The sequence below is a fragment of the Apteryx mantelli genome, chromosome 16, assembly GCF_036417845.1.
Source record: "Apteryx mantelli isolate bAptMan1 chromosome 16, bAptMan1.hap1, whole genome shotgun sequence".
NCBI lineage: Eukaryota > Metazoa > Chordata > Aves > Apterygiformes > Apterygidae > Apteryx > Apteryx mantelli.
The window spans coordinates 20,145,930-20,163,460 of NC_089993.1; the positions used below are offsets into that span (position 1 = coordinate 20,145,930).

Genomic DNA, 17,531 nt, shown 5'->3' on the forward strand with positions numbered 1-17,531 from the left:
AATGAAATCAAGTGGTTAAACACGCCACCGCTGCATTACTTACCCAGCAACACGCGTTGGGGGAGAAACCAGAACCAAAATCGTTCAAACCTTTTCATGCTTAGTTTCAACTGCGAAACATTTATTCCAAAAAAAAAAAAAAAAAAAAAAACACCACACAACGAAACCCTCCTATTTGAGCAATCGCAGTATGCAACTGAGATCCAGAAACAGGGAAGAAGACATGAGTAGGAGCAAAACTCATTGAAGACAGACGGCGAGCCCCTTGAAGACTGTGTCCTACCGTCTTTGGCTCACCTCGCACGCTGATCATCGCCCATCCGCTCCCGACGGTTTTCAGGACGGGTTTCTACCAGGCTTGGCAAGCGAGATTCCTCCGGCACCGTAAGAGTAAAGGTGATTAAGCCACGGTACCAGCACGCAGACATACAGCAAATGTGCAAGCTGCAGCAGCCCTTGCAGAGAGCTTCGAAAAGCCCAAAGCAGTAACTAACCACCAACCTTCCCTCCTTGTCACCACACTTGATCAGGCACAAGGCGTTCCGGATGCTCGAGATGGAGGAGAGGAGGAAGGTCGCTCCTGCAGCAGGTCCTCTGCCTCTTGCCAGCCCTTCTGATGTTTCTGTTGCCTTCCATCCTTTTTTTTTTTTTTAAGACACCAAGTTGAAGGATGGAAAGCACAGGAGAGGTGCGTCCCGGGCCAAACAGAGCCCAGATCTGGGCACCAGGATACTGGAGAACTCGGAGGCGGCAGTTACTTTGGAAAGACTTTCCTTAGCAACACAAAGCTCCCTGGATACTGGCTCGGCCTCCAAGGCATGAACAGGCAGCCTGGCTAACTGCTGGTTCATCCAGAACAACGCTGCTTCATGGTACAGCAGGGATGCGGGGTCATTTCAACGCTCCGCTCGGCTCTCTGCCAAAGCTGCCAGCAGGTAGCGGGACTGCAATACCTCGAAGTGAATTGGCAACACAAGTTCTTCCAGAAATACTGTTTCAGCTGGGGAGGTACTAGGAAAAACTCACAGCCAGGTACCTGTGCCACTTCTCTCTGCACCTGGGCTGCAGACAGATGTCCGAGTGCTGTGGATCCCACAGGTGCAAACAAATACTTCCAAACACGGAGAGCAGAAAGCTGGCCTTGCTGCAGGCCTCTTTGGTCTGAACAGATTTTATTCCACAACCAGGACTAAGCATCTCAGCCACCCCAAGAAGATAAGCCATTCAGACTTAATCCGCTCTTCTCTCCGAAAACCGGATTTGTTCCCCCCAAAGTTGATCCCATTCACCCACTTTCACACACTACTCCCAGTCAGAAAAAGAGCCCAATGGGAAGTTTCCTCCTTGCAGTTTTCAGGATGGCTGCAGACTCAGGTCATATGGCACTAGTCTGAGAAGAGAGACAGCTTTTAAGCCTAATGGGCAAACCTAGAAACTGGAACATGCCATGCTAAGACAGTTTCTCAGGGGATCTGAGATCTAAGCCCGATTTAATTTGGCGATATATGGGCAACCTCTCCATTTATAACATCATTTCTCTGGTCTTTCTTGAACAGAAGCTGGACCAGAGCAGGTTGCAGGGGTAAGTGGTTAATCGCAGTAGCATACAGCATCTGCTCCCATTTAATTCAGGCCTATATGCCGGCATCTTCCACATTCAGAGGCACAAGATAGTTACCACCCACGTTCACCAGAACGGTTGCTCTCTTGGCTGGGGATCAGTGTCCCGCTAGTAAGTGCTAGTTCACAGCACGTTACAGAGCAGCTCTTCTGGCTATTGGCAGCAAGGAACCTACTGGAGTAATCCAGTTGCTACTCAACTGTTAGACATGCAGTTAGTCACCAGATAAGTTCTTTCTCCTCAGGATCTTGTGCGAGCAGATGAACTCCTCCTTCAGCCTTGTGGTACTAATGCAAGTAACATACAGATCACAATTAAGAGCGGTGAGCAGGTACATGCAAACAGGCCGAGTTACCAGGGAAAGGGTACAAGCAACAGTGCCATCTCCAAGCCAGCACGCTGCCTGGAAGAGTTACTGCAGTCTATGAGAAGGGAAGTCAGCGAGAAGAGAAAAGCCCTACAGAACAGCTGGACAGTCCCACCGTCCTGTTTCTAAAGCCAGGCCACACAGCATATTTAATAAACTAAGCCCTTAACTGGTGGTGGAAGAGCAGGTCTGTCACTGGCAAGTGGCTTTAGTGGAGACAAAAGCAACAGACTCAGAAGTAGCAGCATGGAAAAATTTAAATCTTCGGATGGCAATTTAAGTTATGTGCATTCTGTCTCTACGTTTTAAATGAAAACATCTTGGGCCCCAGGCCCACTGTCCACATTCACAGCAGGCTCCTATAAAAATAACAGGAACTCTTTTTTTTTTTTTTTTAGGCTCCAAGACTTGACTCTTCCCTACCCCAGCCTCTGAGCCACGTACCAACACTTATAAAATGATCTGATCTGTTTGTGACATATGTGACAGTTTGAGAGCCAGAAATAGAGGGATAAATATTCTTCATCATATAAATATGCTGTAGAACATCTCAACAAGGGCAAAGTGCTTTTTTTCCTTAATTAAAACAAAATAAAAACCTAAATATGACTGTCTTAACCACAACAGAATTCTTAACTCCTAAAACATCTGAATAGTCTAAGCTACAATTGAACCGACATTTAAAGTGATTCAGGCAGAGTGCTCAGTCCTTCGGGACCCGGAAGTTATCCTTCTCTTTTCTGATGGCTCCCATCGTTCGGATGGGGTCAGTCTCCCCAGCGTGCTGCTGAACTGTCTTCTCCCTACCAGGGGGGAACACCAAGGACAGTAAATACACATGCTGCAAGATAAAAATCTCACAGGCAAAGTCACCACTATCACATTTCATCTGCATCAAGGGGAGATTTTGCATTTAAGACCAAGGACTCGGGCTTTGCCACATCAGCTCCCTTGACTTAAACACTCACGGGCAACAGAGGTTGCAAAAACTCTTATGCCTTGAACAGCATCTTTTACTGTGCCTCTCTGCCAAACTCAGCCTGACAAAGGAACATAATCACACTGTGGAGTACAGCGTGTTGTGGCTCCCGAGCCAGGGACCTCAGCACAGGCAGAAGTGCTCATCACACCCCTTCAAATCTTACTGGAACAAGCCTCTGCCAGGACAGCGAGTATATTTTGCCATATTTACTATTGGAACGCAGATGTTTTAAGGAAGGTCTTGGCAGCATCCAAACAGAAGCACGTGATGCAAGAGAGCAGTTCGCTCCCATGGCTCACTCTTTGGAGACCTCATCCTCCCTACACACACCCACATCCCAAACACAAGACAGAGGCATCAGTCCCACACCCGCTCCGTACCTCACTCGCATGAAGGGGTTGTATGTAAACTCCTCTGCAATTGTGGAGGGTATGGTTGGTTCACCACTGTCGTATTTTGCCTACAACAAGGGGAGAGATTTCTGCTTGATGAGGAATGTTTTGGTGAACAAGAAGTGTCCTGGGTATGAACCATGCAGCAGGCTTAATGCTGCATCCAATTACTTGAACTGCTCCTCCAGCCAGGCCCTTCCCGGGGCCGTGCAGTCAGACAAGCGCACAGAGGGACACGGGCCTTAGCTTTCCGGGGCAGAGCTAATCCTCCCAGAGGGATGTGCAGGGTAAGCCTGTACTTATACCAAGAAATTCCCAGGGGTGGCTATATCACCACAGGATAGCGAACCATCCTCTCTGGGACACCACAAACCCTGCTCCCAAACACACTGCACCCTTGAAAGCACGAGCTACTGCTGCTTCTGGCTCTTAACACTGCCTTCCCTCCCCTCAGCCTCTCTCTCATGCTGTCCCCTCTCCTCTGCCTTCCCAAAGAGGCCCTACGTCCACAAAGGCATCCAGCGGGTCTAGAGAAAGGATGAACCAACTCACCTTGGCCCAAGCAAGCTTTTCTTGGATAGCAACATTATTGGGCTCAACATGTCGCGCAAATTTGAGATTGTTGATGGTGTATTCATGACCACAGTAAACTCTCTAGGAAGAGAAACGAAGAGTTACACGGGGCTCTAGGGAGGCGGAGTGCCAGGCGCTATCATCAGTGGTACGGTACAAAGCGGGGCCCAGAGTCAACCCTCCAGGATACGCCATACTCTCCATGGGAGACATGCACAGGCAAAGCGCTGGGTGTGATCAGCCAGATACTGTGTGCCAATTTAGTGGCAAGTCTGATGAAAGAACCCAGGCATCCTAGCTCTTTAGTCTTTGTTTTAATAAATAGCCTCTACTCTTTCCCCACAAAACACAAATGTATTTGGGGTATATGTATTTCCTTCTCAAAGGACTGCAGCTATTCTGCAGCAAAGACAGCCCTTGATGTAAGCATTCACTCCTTCAGCACATGGGAAATTCTATCTTCGAACACCAGTATTACTAGGAAGACAGTTTCTTATGATGTCTGTAGTACATTTTGGCTACTTAACCTACTAGCACAGAAGGATAGTTTCATACCGTTTCAGGTTCCAAGCTGCCCAAAATCTCAATCAGCGCTCTGTACATTTCCTCCGGAGTTCCCTCGAAGAACTTCCCACAACCAGCCACAAACAGCGTGTCACCTGGGAGCGAAGCATAACAGGGCATCAGGACCAGACAAGGCTCCTGACGCCAAAGACAAGCAAACGCTCCCCAAGGGATCAGTCCTGCCACTGCTCAGTCCTTGCTGCAGCTAGCCAGAAGGCGCAGGCACTCTGCAGCACTGCTCCTAGTGGTACAGGGACGCCCAGTCAATGCCTCTGCCCCGCACGGGCTCAGTGCTACATTAATCCACATGACAAATACCTCTCTAATCCACTCAACTGCTAAGGCAGAAAATCTCACAGCCTCCACAGGCAAACAGTCCCTAGCTGCGAGGCAATCTCCCTTGCTCTCCCTTCTTGTCCCTTCTACAGAGGACAAGGAATACTAGTTCTCTTTGCTATGAACTTGAACAAAGATAAAGGCACGTGAGTACTTTGTTTCCTCTGCATTTTCTCCTCAGTGCTCCCTAAACCTCCGCTCAAGCAGTTACTTCTTCTAGACACCAGTTGGTCCAAACTCTGGAGAACACTCACCAGGAGACAGAAGATACGGCAGTCTGGGGAGGCCGACAGCAGTCTCATTTAAAGGGTAACCCTACTCTCCAAAATAGGAACCAAACCCAGACTACTAGAGATGGAACACCCATCCTGTCTTATTTCCCCACTTTCTGTTCTCTCAGTTTTGTTATGGACACAGATACGGATATATGGAAAAGCAAACCGTCTTTGGAATCAAGACACAGTTTGGCCTGGGGTAGGGCAGGGGGGTGTACAAAAAAACCCAGCTCTTGATTCAGAGAAGAAAGTGTTAAAAGCAAGACTCATCCAGGGCTCTTTCTGAATGTTGCTTGCAGGGCGTCCAGCAATGCCTTTACAAACCCAGAGGGGTTTCACCAGGTTTATCTACAATCACTACTTGGTAGCTCTTGCTAAGGGGGCAAGGTAAGGAAGTTAGTCAGCTGCAGTGGTAATAAGGAACAAATACACATCCAGAGGCAGGAGCACACAAGCAGAGGGATAGCCTATTTCTTTGTGACACAGGTTGCAGGCGATGTAACCTCCCAACTCCTCACCTGTAAAAACAGCAGGTGGCTCGGAGCTATTTGGCTTAGTCACATAATAACAGATGTGTCCAGAAGTGTGACATGGTGTACAGAGGCATTTCACATTAAGAGATCCCACCTGAGAAGAAGGCAGAAGACTAGAGCTTAAGCTACTGTTTGCCAGTATTTATATGATTAGAAAAGAATTGCCACTATTACAATCGTCTAGTAGTCCTACAGGCAAATTCTCACAAAGTTGGCCAGTAAATCCCAGCTCTGTTCCCTGGAGAGTCCAGCAAGAGAGTTTTACGGTAAGGACTTGGAAGGGAGCTGTTTCATCCTAGCAGGTGTTGTTACAAAGAGAACTGCCAGATTCTTTCATTTACATGCAGAGTGACTCAGCGCCTGGTTGACAGCAAGAGCAAACAGATCCAGAGCAATACAAAACCCTAAACAAAGTTAATCAAGTGTAAAAAGCTCCAAACAAAAATAGAGCTGAAGGGAAGAAGTGGAGGACACTCAGCAACAGGGAGGGACTACACACACTCATTAGGCTAAAGGGATAATTCCCCCACAGCTCTAATTTGCACCTTCCCATGTGTTCCTGTGCTGCCGCCTTTGCTGCTGACCCCCCAAAGGTGCACTGCAGGACTTGCAGCGACATTCAGGCCATCCTGCACATTTCACAACAGTTTACGTCATCCGCCAGCCCATCTGTAATTAAAAAGTTATGTTCCAACAGGGTTTGCTGCTTTAGTTCAGGAAAAGCAATGCAAGCAGCCATCACTGCTGGCACAGCTGCTCTCCACCTTGTATCCTCCGCCTTGATTCAGAGAGGACCGCTTGCATTTGCTCAGTCCTAACCAGGCTAGAAGCAGAACACAAGCCCTTCACACCTATGTTCTGACCACCGCAGCAAAGACAGCTGTCAAACAGCAGCTGGACACCCAGCATGCTCTGGGCAATACAGGCGTGTGAGCCATGCCAATGTTCTCGCCAACAAAGTATCACCAGCCAAAAGGAGGCAGAGGGGTTATGGTTCATAGGGTTGAGAAAGCCAAAAAGCTGTAGTTAAACCATCAACTGCTTCCAAGAGACATTAAGGAGGTAAAAGAGCTGTAACCACAATATTAACACAAGTTGGACTGCACTGGTCCATCTCTAAGGCTGTTCTACAAATGGAAGATGCCCCCAAACAAGTCCTGCAGCTCACTCCCTTTACCTTGAGTGATGTAAGGTGTGACACCTTCTGTGTTAGCGCTCCAACCCTGCTGTCTCCCCCATAAACACGCAACCCCGTCTCCATCTTCACGAGCTTTTCATTTCCTCCAGCATGGTCCCTGGAAGGTTAAAAAGACAGATTTGGGCAGGGATGAAGACAAATTTCTTGTAACTCAAATTGCAGTAGTAACCTCCAGGTGATCACTTCTGATCAGCTAGTCTCCCAGCAGCCACACATCTAACACTGTCCTCATATCAAAGGACAGGCCACATCAGCACCAGTGCAGATAGTTTCTTTCAGTGCCATTTACACAGGTGCCAGTGTTGTAGAGCAGCAAATTCAGGAAGGATTTCAAGATATGACCTTGGTCAGCAGCTCTCCAAGAACACCCCTCGAGTTCACACCTAACTGGGGAACTCTGGCTTTACATACTTATATCAACTCTCCACTAAGCAGGGCAGTGAGAGACTGCGATAATGGGGATATGGGTAATTCACTGTCCCAAAAGACACTGGGGAGCAGGTGAATAGATGCCCAAACTGCTCAGCATTTACTCTCAGTGCTGGTCCTGCCAGACTGGGGTTGGCTCCTAGATGGCTCCACTATGACCAATGGGAGGGGTTAGTCAGGGTCAACGTTGCATAAAGCGCTAGAGCAAAACGTTCATTTTTTACATCCCCAGCAGAGTTAATCTGCAATCCAGGTAAACCTCCCACAACAGCTGACTGCGAGTAGCAGGCCTTACCAGCATGTCCTAGCAGTTCAAGGTAAACGTGCTCCCTCCTGCAGTCCTCCTTCCACATCTGCCACCACACACACATTTCACTGACCAGCTGGAATAAGCCAGCATTTTAAAGGTTAAAGGCACTGACACGGAGAACTTGCAATATAGACGGCGTGCCAGTACATAGCGAGAATTACTCATAAGAAAGCTTGGCTCAACTCCAGGCACAGGAAGACTTTCCCATCTTTGCTGTGTACTCAGCGATTTGGTACCGTTTCTCTGCACTTCACTTCCTCATGTGTTCGCTGTACCTCCACAGGACTGTCCCTTCCCAGAGCTATTCTGTGGTTTCAAACACCAAAGAACAGAGATGGACTACTTGCATGTCCAGTCTATCAGCAACCTGGACATCTTCTAGGGGAGATCTTGGTGTAAGCATCAGCTTTTTAAAAGCAGCCCTTCACCAGTCACACCCCTCTGACTAAGAGAATCTGTTCTTTTAATTCACAAACTATTTCTCTGCTGTGCTTCAGAAAGCCTGTGCTAACACTGGATTAGTCTTAGCTCTGAGCTGCCTGGTCAAACAAGCAGGCAAGGAACTGTCGTGGCAGTTGGCCTCCAAGGGAACACAACCGTGTGCTGATCCAAGGCACTCTCTCCCCGGTTATTCCTCCCCTTCCATTTAACAAGCACTTACACAACTCAGAACAGCGGTGTGGAAGTGTATGGGACATGCTGCTCTGGTGCACCAGATGGAAGAGGAAGGGGATGTCATATTCCAAACCCAGACCTGCCCTGAACACCCATGGACCCATGTTCTCAGCAGCGTCTCCCTGGGTATGCTAGTATCAGACAGCCCAGGGGACACTTCCTGAGCTCTGGCCCTTCTCCTCACACTGAAGTTCCTGCTTAAAGAAGACAGATCTGATCTGGATGTGCAACAATTCTTGTCTGGTTGTGTTTATTCACAGGAAAGAGGGATCTCACTACAGCAGGTAAGGTTACCAGTGATGGTGTGTGGTCAGGACGGTGGTCAGCTTCACGCCGTGCTTTTTGACTGCATCCAAAACCTGCAGGCACAGGACACAGCAAGAACATTATAACTCACATAAAATGACTTAACAGCACACCTCAGACGCCTGCCACATTCTAGACACAGCTACTACAAGGTTTGAGAGGGCCACAAGCCACAACCGAGCTCCCCAGTGACTACGCAGAGAGCTCCTCTCTCTCCAAGTAGGGGGTTACAGATCAGGACATGAGGTCTCTGACCCAACTAGACGACAGTTACGTCCCCAGTTCCATTTCCTCTGTCCTGCAGTAGAGCAAATCAAGGGAGGGGAAAAAAAAAACAAAAAAAAACAACCAAAAAAACAAAACAGGCCAATAACCCTTGAACTCAGGGACAGGCTGCCCAAGCACAGAAGAACACAGCCTATGAAGCCTTGCCCGTAGCTATGGATGGCCAGCATTTCCTGCCTTTCCTCCAAGCCTGAGTCAGACCTGTGACTAATTCTGCCTCTCGCATACTCAGCAACTGGAAGGATCTCCCAGACTGGCAGCAGGGGCAGCGTACATTACCTTCTGGGGCTGCACAGGATCAACTATAGCAGCCTCCTTCGTCTCCTCATCGATGAGGAGGTACATGTAGTTGTCTGTGAGGGCTGGGAGCAACTCCACCTTCATGTCGACTTGTGCAACTGTCTTCGACTTCCTCTGCTCGTGCTCCGTGTGCAGGAAGACAGCTCGCAGCTGCGCTGGACCTGGGGACCCCAAAACAGTCAAATGTCAGGTCAGCCCAGGGAGATGAACATGTGGGACAGAGCGGAGCAGGGCCCCAAAACCACAGCCCCAGAGAAGGTCACCCATAGCCCAAGGCTGCCTCCTGCGGAGGGAGAGGAGAGAGGTCACGGAGGAACAGAGCAATGTCACCCTGCTACCCGCAGTGTGGGAGGCTCTGGCTGCACAGGAGAGGGAAGGAGCACTTTGCTTCCAGAGACATGCTCATGCAGGCAAAGCGCTGGGCCCCTACTCAAGAGAAGATTTCAAGAGGAAGGAAATCAGAACAGAGTGGGGACAGCTGGACAAAGGTCAGCCTGGGACAGCGACTTTGTGGGGAAAAAAAAGGAAAAAAAAAAGCACAAAATGCCATGTTACAAACAAACAAAATATAATGAAGAAATACAGACACTGATAGCGCAGAAATATCTCATTCATCAGTTGGGGAAATCACACCCTGCACAGTGCCATGGAGAGAAGACAGGTTCTCTCTGTGGAAGCTCCTCGGCTGGCCAGATACAAGACACACACTGCAGGAAGGTTTCTTGTTAATGGGTTACCCTGATGCAACGGCAGCACTTTGCTATTTACTTTTGGTTAAATGTTTAATCAGATCCAAGAAGCAAATCTTATTTGAGATGCAAATAACCCAGGCTCCACTTTTTCCACACTGTCCAGGCTCACAGATACACAGTTCTTAGAGATACAATCAGGCAACAAGAGGATCCGACATTAAAAAAAAAGGGGGGAAACAAGGAGGAAGAGCCCTTCCATTGCTGAAGCCCTGTAACACAGGCCTGGGTCCATGCACTTCAAGGTAAAGATGCGTCAGTCTCTACAAACCAGTAATCATTTCTCTTAACACCCAAGGCCCGTGCACACAGAGGAAGGCGACTGCATTATTTTGAATTGTGCTGGCTCAGCTGTTGTTTCATCTTGCACCACCGACTCCAGCCCTAAGGCTCCTAACACTCAGCGCTTGGTAACTTCCATCAGTGCCAAAGGGAGGGATCGCCACGCTCATAAGCGACCTGCTCCTCTCTCCCAAAACACCTGCCCACCTCTGATAAGCGACTGCTCTGGGGAGAAGAGGCCTCACGGTCTCACTGCAGCCAGTACAGACAACCCCCCCAGAGCTCCGGAGACTGGCACAACACACGGTGCTGCAAAACCAAGATCAAAGTTCTGACCGGTGCATGCGACGACTGCCGCAAACCCCAGACACAGGGACAGCGGGGGCTCTAAGGCCCCTCTGGTATACTTATCCTGCCCAGACCCATTTTTTCCCTTTCCCCATCCACCACCTCACTTGCTTATAATGAAAGCGAGGTAAGGAGGGGAGAGCGCAAGTAAAATTAAACACAGTACTGCAGATAAAACCCTAAGGCACAACAGTGTAGGCATGCACTGGGCATTTGACACAGAAGGCATGTAGTATTGAAGAAAGCATCCATACCTGCCAAGCGTTCCTTTGGAGCAGGAAAGTCCTTTCAAAAAAAGAACAAAAAACACAAACCCTTGTCATTCCTTGATAGAAAAAAAAGCAATTGCTCCTCAACCGCTCCCTAGCATGAAGCATTTTTCTGTTGGACGCTGTCAGTCAAAACAACTGTATATGCACTACACGTGTGTTTGCAGGACCAGGCACTAACTGAAAACAAACACACAAACAAAAAACTCCCACCCCACCCCACCCTAACTTCAAGTCAAAGGAATTATTCACATACTTTAAAAATTTTCTTCCTATGAACTGTTTCTAAGCTTAGCCATCATCCTAAAGTATCTCTGCATGTTTAATTCACATTCTTGCAAAACAAACAAACTACACAACACAAGGAAACGCTTTCTAAAATGCATTTTAAACAAAGTACTGAGAAAGCATCCACGAAGTAAGAAACTCATTCTGAATTTCCTTCCGTAGCTAAGCTGCACCTTTTCAGCTCTTCCCATTCAAGGAGCGGATCAAAAGCTCTCTCATGCATGCATAGCACTACTCTTAATGAGAAGAACATGTTCTCAGAACCAGTTCTGCTCAGGGAAGTTCTCCTAGTAATATGTAACTCTTGCCCTGGCTCAGTAGCTAGCACAGAGATCATTTCAGAATCGCTGTCATGCATGCAAGTCTATTCCAAAACTAAAGTTCAAGAACTTCATTTTCACTCAGTTTTGTAACACACCCCTCCTGACTTCATGCCTGATGCAAAGACAATTGGGGATAACAGAAGTTTTCCCTCGGACATCAGCAGCCTTTGGATCACACGCTTTGGTTTTCTGGAATGGCTCACTAGTGCAACTTGGCTCAGCAAGAGGAAAAGGTCTGCAGGTAGGAAGTGTCAATGTCATCACATAAATGCATGCATGCTGGAGACTAAAGGCAACAGGCAGCAGTACAGTTTAATACTAGATTCCTTCAGAAAAGGGATGCTTTATGCCTTTTCTCCATAGTACTTTGTTCTACTCCTTTCATTATGGATAAGAGGGGAAAATTCCTATTTCAAACTTATGGTCACACGCACTGAGAATGATTGCGCAGACACACCCAGAGAAACCTCCCTGCATTGCCATACGAGCAGGAACACCACATTCACCTTTTACGTAACCTGCACGCAGCTATTTTTTGGATAGCAAGCGAGTTCACATTGGCTCCCCAGAGCCAGCGGAACTCCAGCTCCCCGATTTCGCCCCCTCGGCGCCTGCGGCAGGCTGCAGGGCAGGTCGCAGCCCTGCAGGGAAGGACACCACAGCCGCCGGCTCCCAGGAGCAGAACAGACACGCTGCAACCTGGCAAACTCGAGACCTAGTAGTCGCTCGGAGTTTGACACACTTGTTCCTGAGATAGCATCAGGGTTTCCACACCTGGCAGTAACTCCAATGGATTCTACATCATTAAGGCTAGGTCTTAAAAATGGAGCAATGCAGAAGGCCCCTAGCAAGATTCCCCAGAGACACTGTCAGGCCAAAGCCCTGGTTCAAAGAGACACTTTCAGAATTTAGGCCCCAAATTTAAATGCAGAGCTTAGAGGTTTTTCAGGTTTTTAACATTACCAGTACAATTCCCCACCGTCCAAACTTAGTTTAAATTCAAGCCTCCCTCCCCCAAGACCCCAGAGCAATAACCAGCGCTTTGGGAGCCCAGGACCTTTGCAGGAGCCTCCCAGGCTCGTTATCAGTGCAGAAAAGCCACCGACAGAGAGGCTCCAGCTGAGCAGATACTGACCTACTTGGGGCTGTGAGTCAGCTTAAAAAGCCCGGCGCACCCCTGAGCCGTGAAAAAAGAGAAACCAGCGTCAAACTCCTGAGCTGGCCAGGGGCACCCGCATCCAGCCCCCCCACCCAGCAAGCCACAGGAGGGTCCCTACAGCCCCCCCCCCAGCCTCTGCCTTCCCCAGCTGCAACAGGGCACAGCACGGCCCCCATGTCCCACTGGGAGAGGGACACCGCGTGGCCCCCCCACGCCCCACCCTGCTGCAAGCGGGATGCTGCACGGCCCCCCCCACGCCCCAGCCCCACTGCAAGGGGGACACTGCATGGTCCCCCCACGCCCCCCCCCTGCTGCAAGCGGGATGCTGCACGGCCCCCCAGCCCCACTGCAAGGGGGACATTGCACGGCCCCTCATGGCCCCCCCACGGCCCAACCCACTGCAAGGGGGATGCTGCATGGTCCCCCCCCACCCCACCCTGCTGCAATTGGGATGCTGCACGGCCCCCCCACGCCCCAGCCCCACTGCAAGGGGGACGCTGCACGGCCCCTCATGCCCCCCCCCCCAAGGCCCGGCCCACTGCAAGGGGGACGCTGCATGGCCCCCCCCCCCACGCCCCGGCCCCGCTCGGCCCACTGCACGGGGGACGCTGCACGGGTACCCCCCACAGCCCGGCCCCGCTGCAAGGGGAAGACTGCACGGGTCCCCCCCACGGCCCGGCCCCGTTGCGCGGCCCCGTTGCACGACCCGGCCCCGCTGCAAGGGGGACGCTGCACGGGCCCCCCCCCCCCGGCCTGGCCCCGCTGCCCGGGCCCCCCCCGCTGCCCGGCCCCGCTGCAGAGGAGGCATCGCGCAGCCCCGCAGCGCCCGAGGATCCTACCGAGCCGCAACCCCTCCGCGCCGCCCCGGGCAGAGCAGGCGGGCGCCGGGCGAGCAGCGCTGCCCGCCAGCCGCTCGCACGTACCGGCTCGGAGCAGGGCCCCGGTTCCCAGGGCCGCCAGGGCGGTGCCGAGGCTCCGCCAGCCCCCGCCGAGCATGGTGCGGCGCAGGCACGGCACGGCAGCGCGCCCCGCCCGGTGCGCCAGGCCCCGGCCCCGTTACCTTTGCTCGCCGTCCCGGGGAGGAGGGAGGGCGGAGGGAGGGCGGAGGGCGGCGCGCAGCGGGGGCGGCCCCCGCCTCCCCCCCTTCCCTTCCCTTCCCTTCCCTCCCCTTCCCTTCCCTTCCCTTCTTTTCCCTCCCCTCCCCTTCCCTCCCCCGGGCCGGGCGCTTTGTGCAACCGGGCGCTTTGCTCAGCCGGGCAAGGAGGCGGCGGCGCACGGCTGCCCTGGGCACTCCGCCGCGGGGGGGGGAGCGGAGCGCGGCAGGAAGGACGGACGGACGGACGGACGGAAGGAAGGAGGCAGGCAGAGCCGGAGGAGGGGCGAGCAGCTCGCCGGCTGCAGGCAGGCAGGCAGGCAGGCAGCTCTGCGCCTCCCGGCCCTGCCGAGGACGCCGCAAGGTCACCCGCGATCCCCCGGGGAAGGAGACGCGCTGCGCCCATGGCCTCCTCCAGGCCCCTGGCCCGCTTCTGGGAGTGGGGCAGAAACATCGTCTGCGTGGGGCGGAACTACGCGGAGCACGCCAAGGAGATGGGGAGCGCGCTGCCCCCCGAGCCCCTCTTCTTCCTCAAGCCTTCCTCGGCCTACGTGCGCGAAGGCTCGCCCATCGTGCGGCCGTACTACTGCAGCAACCTGCACCACGAAGTGGAGCTGGGGGTGGTGATCGGGAAGAGAGCCCAGGCTGTGTCCCAGGAGGCCGCCATGGAGCACGTGGCCGGCTATGCCCTGTGCTTGGACATGACCGCCAGGGACACGCAGGAAGAGTGCAAAAAGAAGGGTCTGCCCTGGACCTTGGCCAAGGGCTTCAGTACATCGTGTCCCGTCAGTGACTTCGTGCCCAAGGACAGGATCCCAGACCCTCACAAGCTGAAGATCTGGCTCAAGGTGAACGGAAAGCTGAGGCAGGAGGGGGAGACCTCCTCTATGATCTTCTCCATCCCCTACCTGATCAGCTACATCAGTGAAATTGTCACCCTGGAAGAAGGGGACTTGATTCTGACAGGGTCTCCCAAAGGAGTTGGGTCCCTGCAGGTGAATGATGAGATAGAGGCTGGGATAAGTGACGTCCTGTCCATGCGGTTTAAGGTGGCACAGCAAACACGTCGATCCTAACAGAGCGCCTCGCTGTGACCCCGCTCTGCACAGGAAGAGACACTTCTGGGAATGGCTGGTGAATGAATAGACACGCTGGCATGTCTGCCGCCCTGGATGTTAAACACTCCTATGGCCTAAGCGTCCGGTCGACGGTCAAGCATCAAAAACATGTAGCCCACGAGCTCTGAAGGCCTTTGACTGAAACAGGCGCCGTGCCCACAGAGGCTTCAGCCTCCCCTGAGGCTGTGAACCTGCAGGGGGGGTTGACTGCTTAGCTGAGGTCAGGCCAGGAGTCCAGCCCAGCCTCGGGGAGCTGGTTAATATCTAAACCTCAGTTGGGAACTTGCTGTGCAGACAATGTGCCATACAGCTATGAAGGCGCTGGAGAAATGAAAACAGGGTAGAAAATGCAGCAGCAGGGTGGCTGTCACTATGTTTCCCCTTCCATTCTACTGATATTTTGAGCTTTGCCAATGTATCGCCTTAAAATAAAAATTAAAAATTAAAACCTTAAAATGGTAATGTACGGAAAATGCTCTGGGGCCCTAGTAAGGACTGCAGCTGTCCACGCGGTGCTCTGCCACATGCTCCATAAGTGGAAAACATCCATGTCCTGGCTCACAGGTACATCTCTGGAAGTCAGGCCAGCTAATACTGGGCCTTAGGTTCCCCACACACTCAGTTCCCAGTTCCTACCACAGGGGCACAAAAGTAGCAAGAAAGTGTGCAAGAGAAAATAAAAGCTTAACCTGAAGACTGGAATTCACCCAAGATGATGGTTTCAGAGAGCAGCAGCATGACTTGTGCACCCGGAGTTTGCCCCTGTACGTTCCAGCGACTGTCAAGATGGGATCCTTCCATACTGGGGTGCTGCAAAGGCTATCTTGTGGGTGATCAGCAGCAGTGGAAGGTGCTGCGTTCCTGGGTGCTGGGGAGCAGCACTGACTCACTGTCATCATGAGGGAGCTGGAATGGGAAAGAACTGTAATGAAACACAGGAAACCTTGGGGGAAAGGTGTCTTTGCAAAGTGCTGTACAGGTTCTTATCATTACAGCAAGCAAACCGTAAGACCGTAGAACATCCAGTGGTTTTAACTGGGATCTCTTTAGTTTGCCATCATTTTGAAAGTTACACTTGCAGCGCTTTCTCGAAGAACTGGTTCACTTGTCGCGGGGAGGGGTGGCCTAGTTTCAGTGGTTTCGTTTCCAAGACTTAGGATTCCATTTTGCAAATATATGCTCCAGGGGACTGTCTTTAAAAGAAAAATCTAGCTACTTTTCAGATTTTTTTCTTCTGAAAACATCCTTATGCACAACAGTTGACAAGGTCTATTGTGTGTCGAGGGGAAGAAAATCATTCCAAAGAGTTAAAATTTAGGATGTCATTTAAAGGGCTATTTATATACAAATTCAGCAAATTAATCTCATACATGAATGACTTTGAGTTATAACATATGTAAGTAGATAACATTTCTTTTGCTGATAATTACATTAGCTTTAGGCCACTATCCTACAAAACCCTAGCCATGCATTGACCTTTGAAAACCTCAGCTAACCCAGAGGGATTATTAGCCTTACCCACCTCTGTGGTTGCAGGATTAGAACCCTAAGCCTAAATTTTAATTACAGGAGATGTATGCTTATGGATAGAAATATTTTTGCAGGCTGGCTTAAAAAAAATACTGCCTCTCTTTTCCATTGGTGTAAGAGGAGGACCTGAATTAATCTAGCAACATGCCATGGTAAACAGAAACCATCTTTGCATTCTTAGTTGTGGATGGGAAAAGGGTAGTCATGATGGTATGAGGTCACCAGGGAATAGAACTACTCCACCGCAAACACAGCTGTGCAGCAAACCTGTGTAACTGCAATAAAAGACCAAAAGGAGAGCAGCACATGTGGGTTCTGGATTAGGATGGCAGCAGCTTACAGAAATAAATGCTTCTTCTGGGTGCAGGGGTGTTACACTCAACAGCTTTCTATCTGAGAACACATTGTGCCCTTCTGCTGTTCTTCCTTGGCAAAACTCCCCTTCACAGAGTTAACCAGTAAAAACTGCACACTGTACACGCTGCTGCTTGCTAGGGGAAAGGACACCTACTCCGTGATACAGGGAGGCAGATGGCCTTGCTTGTTGTACAGCTCATTGTCAGTTTTGGGTTGAAAACTCTTCAAAGAGCATGTCAAGGAGACATAACTTCGATAAGAGGGAAGAAGATAGCCATAGGAAAAGAGTGAGGGAAAGCAGTAAGTTGTCTCTTCCTCATTTGTAATAAATCTGCTTGCCATACATCACAGCTGAGCTGGAGGGCTCACAGAGCTCCACTGAAGGAAAACAAGCACGGGGGAATGTTGCTGTGTTTTCCCCAGAGGAGCGATTATCATCTCTGGCCGGGAAACAGAGAGCATCAGTGGGCCAGCAACCATGGAGATTAACTTTTGGCTGAAAAGAACAAAATTAAATAAAAATTAGGAGCTAAAACTCATCCATGCTATATAAAATCAAAGATGTATGTGTAACAGTAAATCAAGAGTTACAGCTTCAGAAAGAATTTCTCTCCTTGGGGTATTCTGCAATAAAAAGATGTTTGCTTTTTAGATTAGTTTCATGATTCCTTCATGCATTTTTCAAATGTACAAATTAAATGAGAATTGCTTTCCTTCCCACTCCAAGGGGTGTAATGCAGCAGGAAGTACACCAGATGCCTGGCAGATTTCCCCCCCCCCCCAAAATGAGCTTTAAATATGCTTCTAAAAGTAAAATAATACCAAAGATCAAGAATAAAGAAGCTCACTGGTAAAGATCACCAGAAAAC

The 17,531-nt window shown here is 50.6% G+C and overlaps 2 protein-coding genes across 5 annotated transcripts; one reads left to right on the plus strand and one right to left on the minus strand.

The window, feature by feature from the left end:
- Positions 1 to 1,267: 1,267 nt before the first annotated feature.
- HAGH (hydroxyacylglutathione hydrolase) lies at positions 1,268 to 13,628 on the minus strand. Of its 4 annotated transcripts, none has more exons than XM_067306707.1 (11): positions 13,488 to 13,574; positions 12,541 to 12,582; positions 10,780 to 10,810; positions 9,126 to 9,307; positions 8,550 to 8,614; positions 6,821 to 6,938; positions 5,629 to 5,737; positions 4,491 to 4,594; positions 3,915 to 4,016; positions 3,351 to 3,430; positions 1,268 to 2,791 (listed from the first exon to the last, which is right to left on the minus strand). In XM_067306707.1, exons 4-11 carry the CDS (start codon positions 9,228 to 9,230, stop codon positions 2,692 to 2,694), a joined length of 783 nt encoding a protein of 260 aa, XP_067162808.1. In that variant the 5' UTR covers positions 9,231 to 9,307; positions 10,780 to 10,810; positions 12,541 to 12,582; positions 13,488 to 13,574; the 3' UTR covers positions 1,268 to 2,691. The 4 variants fall into 4 exon arrangements, with proteins under 4 accessions (XP_067162808.1, XP_067162810.1, XP_067162811.1 ...); XM_067306709.1 differs by lacking the exon at positions 13,488 to 13,574 and adding an exon at positions 13,404 to 13,418; XM_067306710.1 differs by lacking the exon at positions 10,780 to 10,810.
- Positions 13,629 to 13,974: 346 nt separating this feature from the next.
- On the plus strand, positions 13,975 to 17,313 carry FAHD1 (fumarylacetoacetate hydrolase domain containing 1). The gene has a single exon (XM_013953958.2). It carries the CDS (start codon positions 14,062 to 14,064, stop codon positions 14,731 to 14,733), a length of 672 nt encoding a protein of 223 aa, XP_013809412.1. The 5' UTR covers positions 13,975 to 14,061; the 3' UTR covers positions 14,734 to 17,313.
- Positions 17,314 to 17,531: the final 218 nt, after the last annotated feature.

Bases quoted from the DNA above. Each gene is read 5' to 3' on its own strand.
- HAGH (XM_067306706.1), bottom strand. From the start codon at position 13,560: ATGCTCGGCGGGGGCTGGCGGAGCCTCGGCACCGCCCTGGCGGCCCTG. The intron at 3,431-3,914 runs GTGAGTTGGTTC...CCCTTGTTGTAG, and splicing joins AAAAGCTTGCTTGGGCCAAG to GCAAAATACGACAGTGGTGA. The intron at 2,792-3,350 runs GTACGGAGCGGG...CCCCCCTGGTAG, and splicing joins AACCCCTTCATGCGAGTGAG to GGAGAAGACAGTTCAGCAGC.
- FAHD1 (XM_013953958.2), top strand. From the start codon at position 14,062: ATGGCCTCCTCCAGGCCCCTGGCCCGCTTCTGGGAGTGGGGCAGAAAC.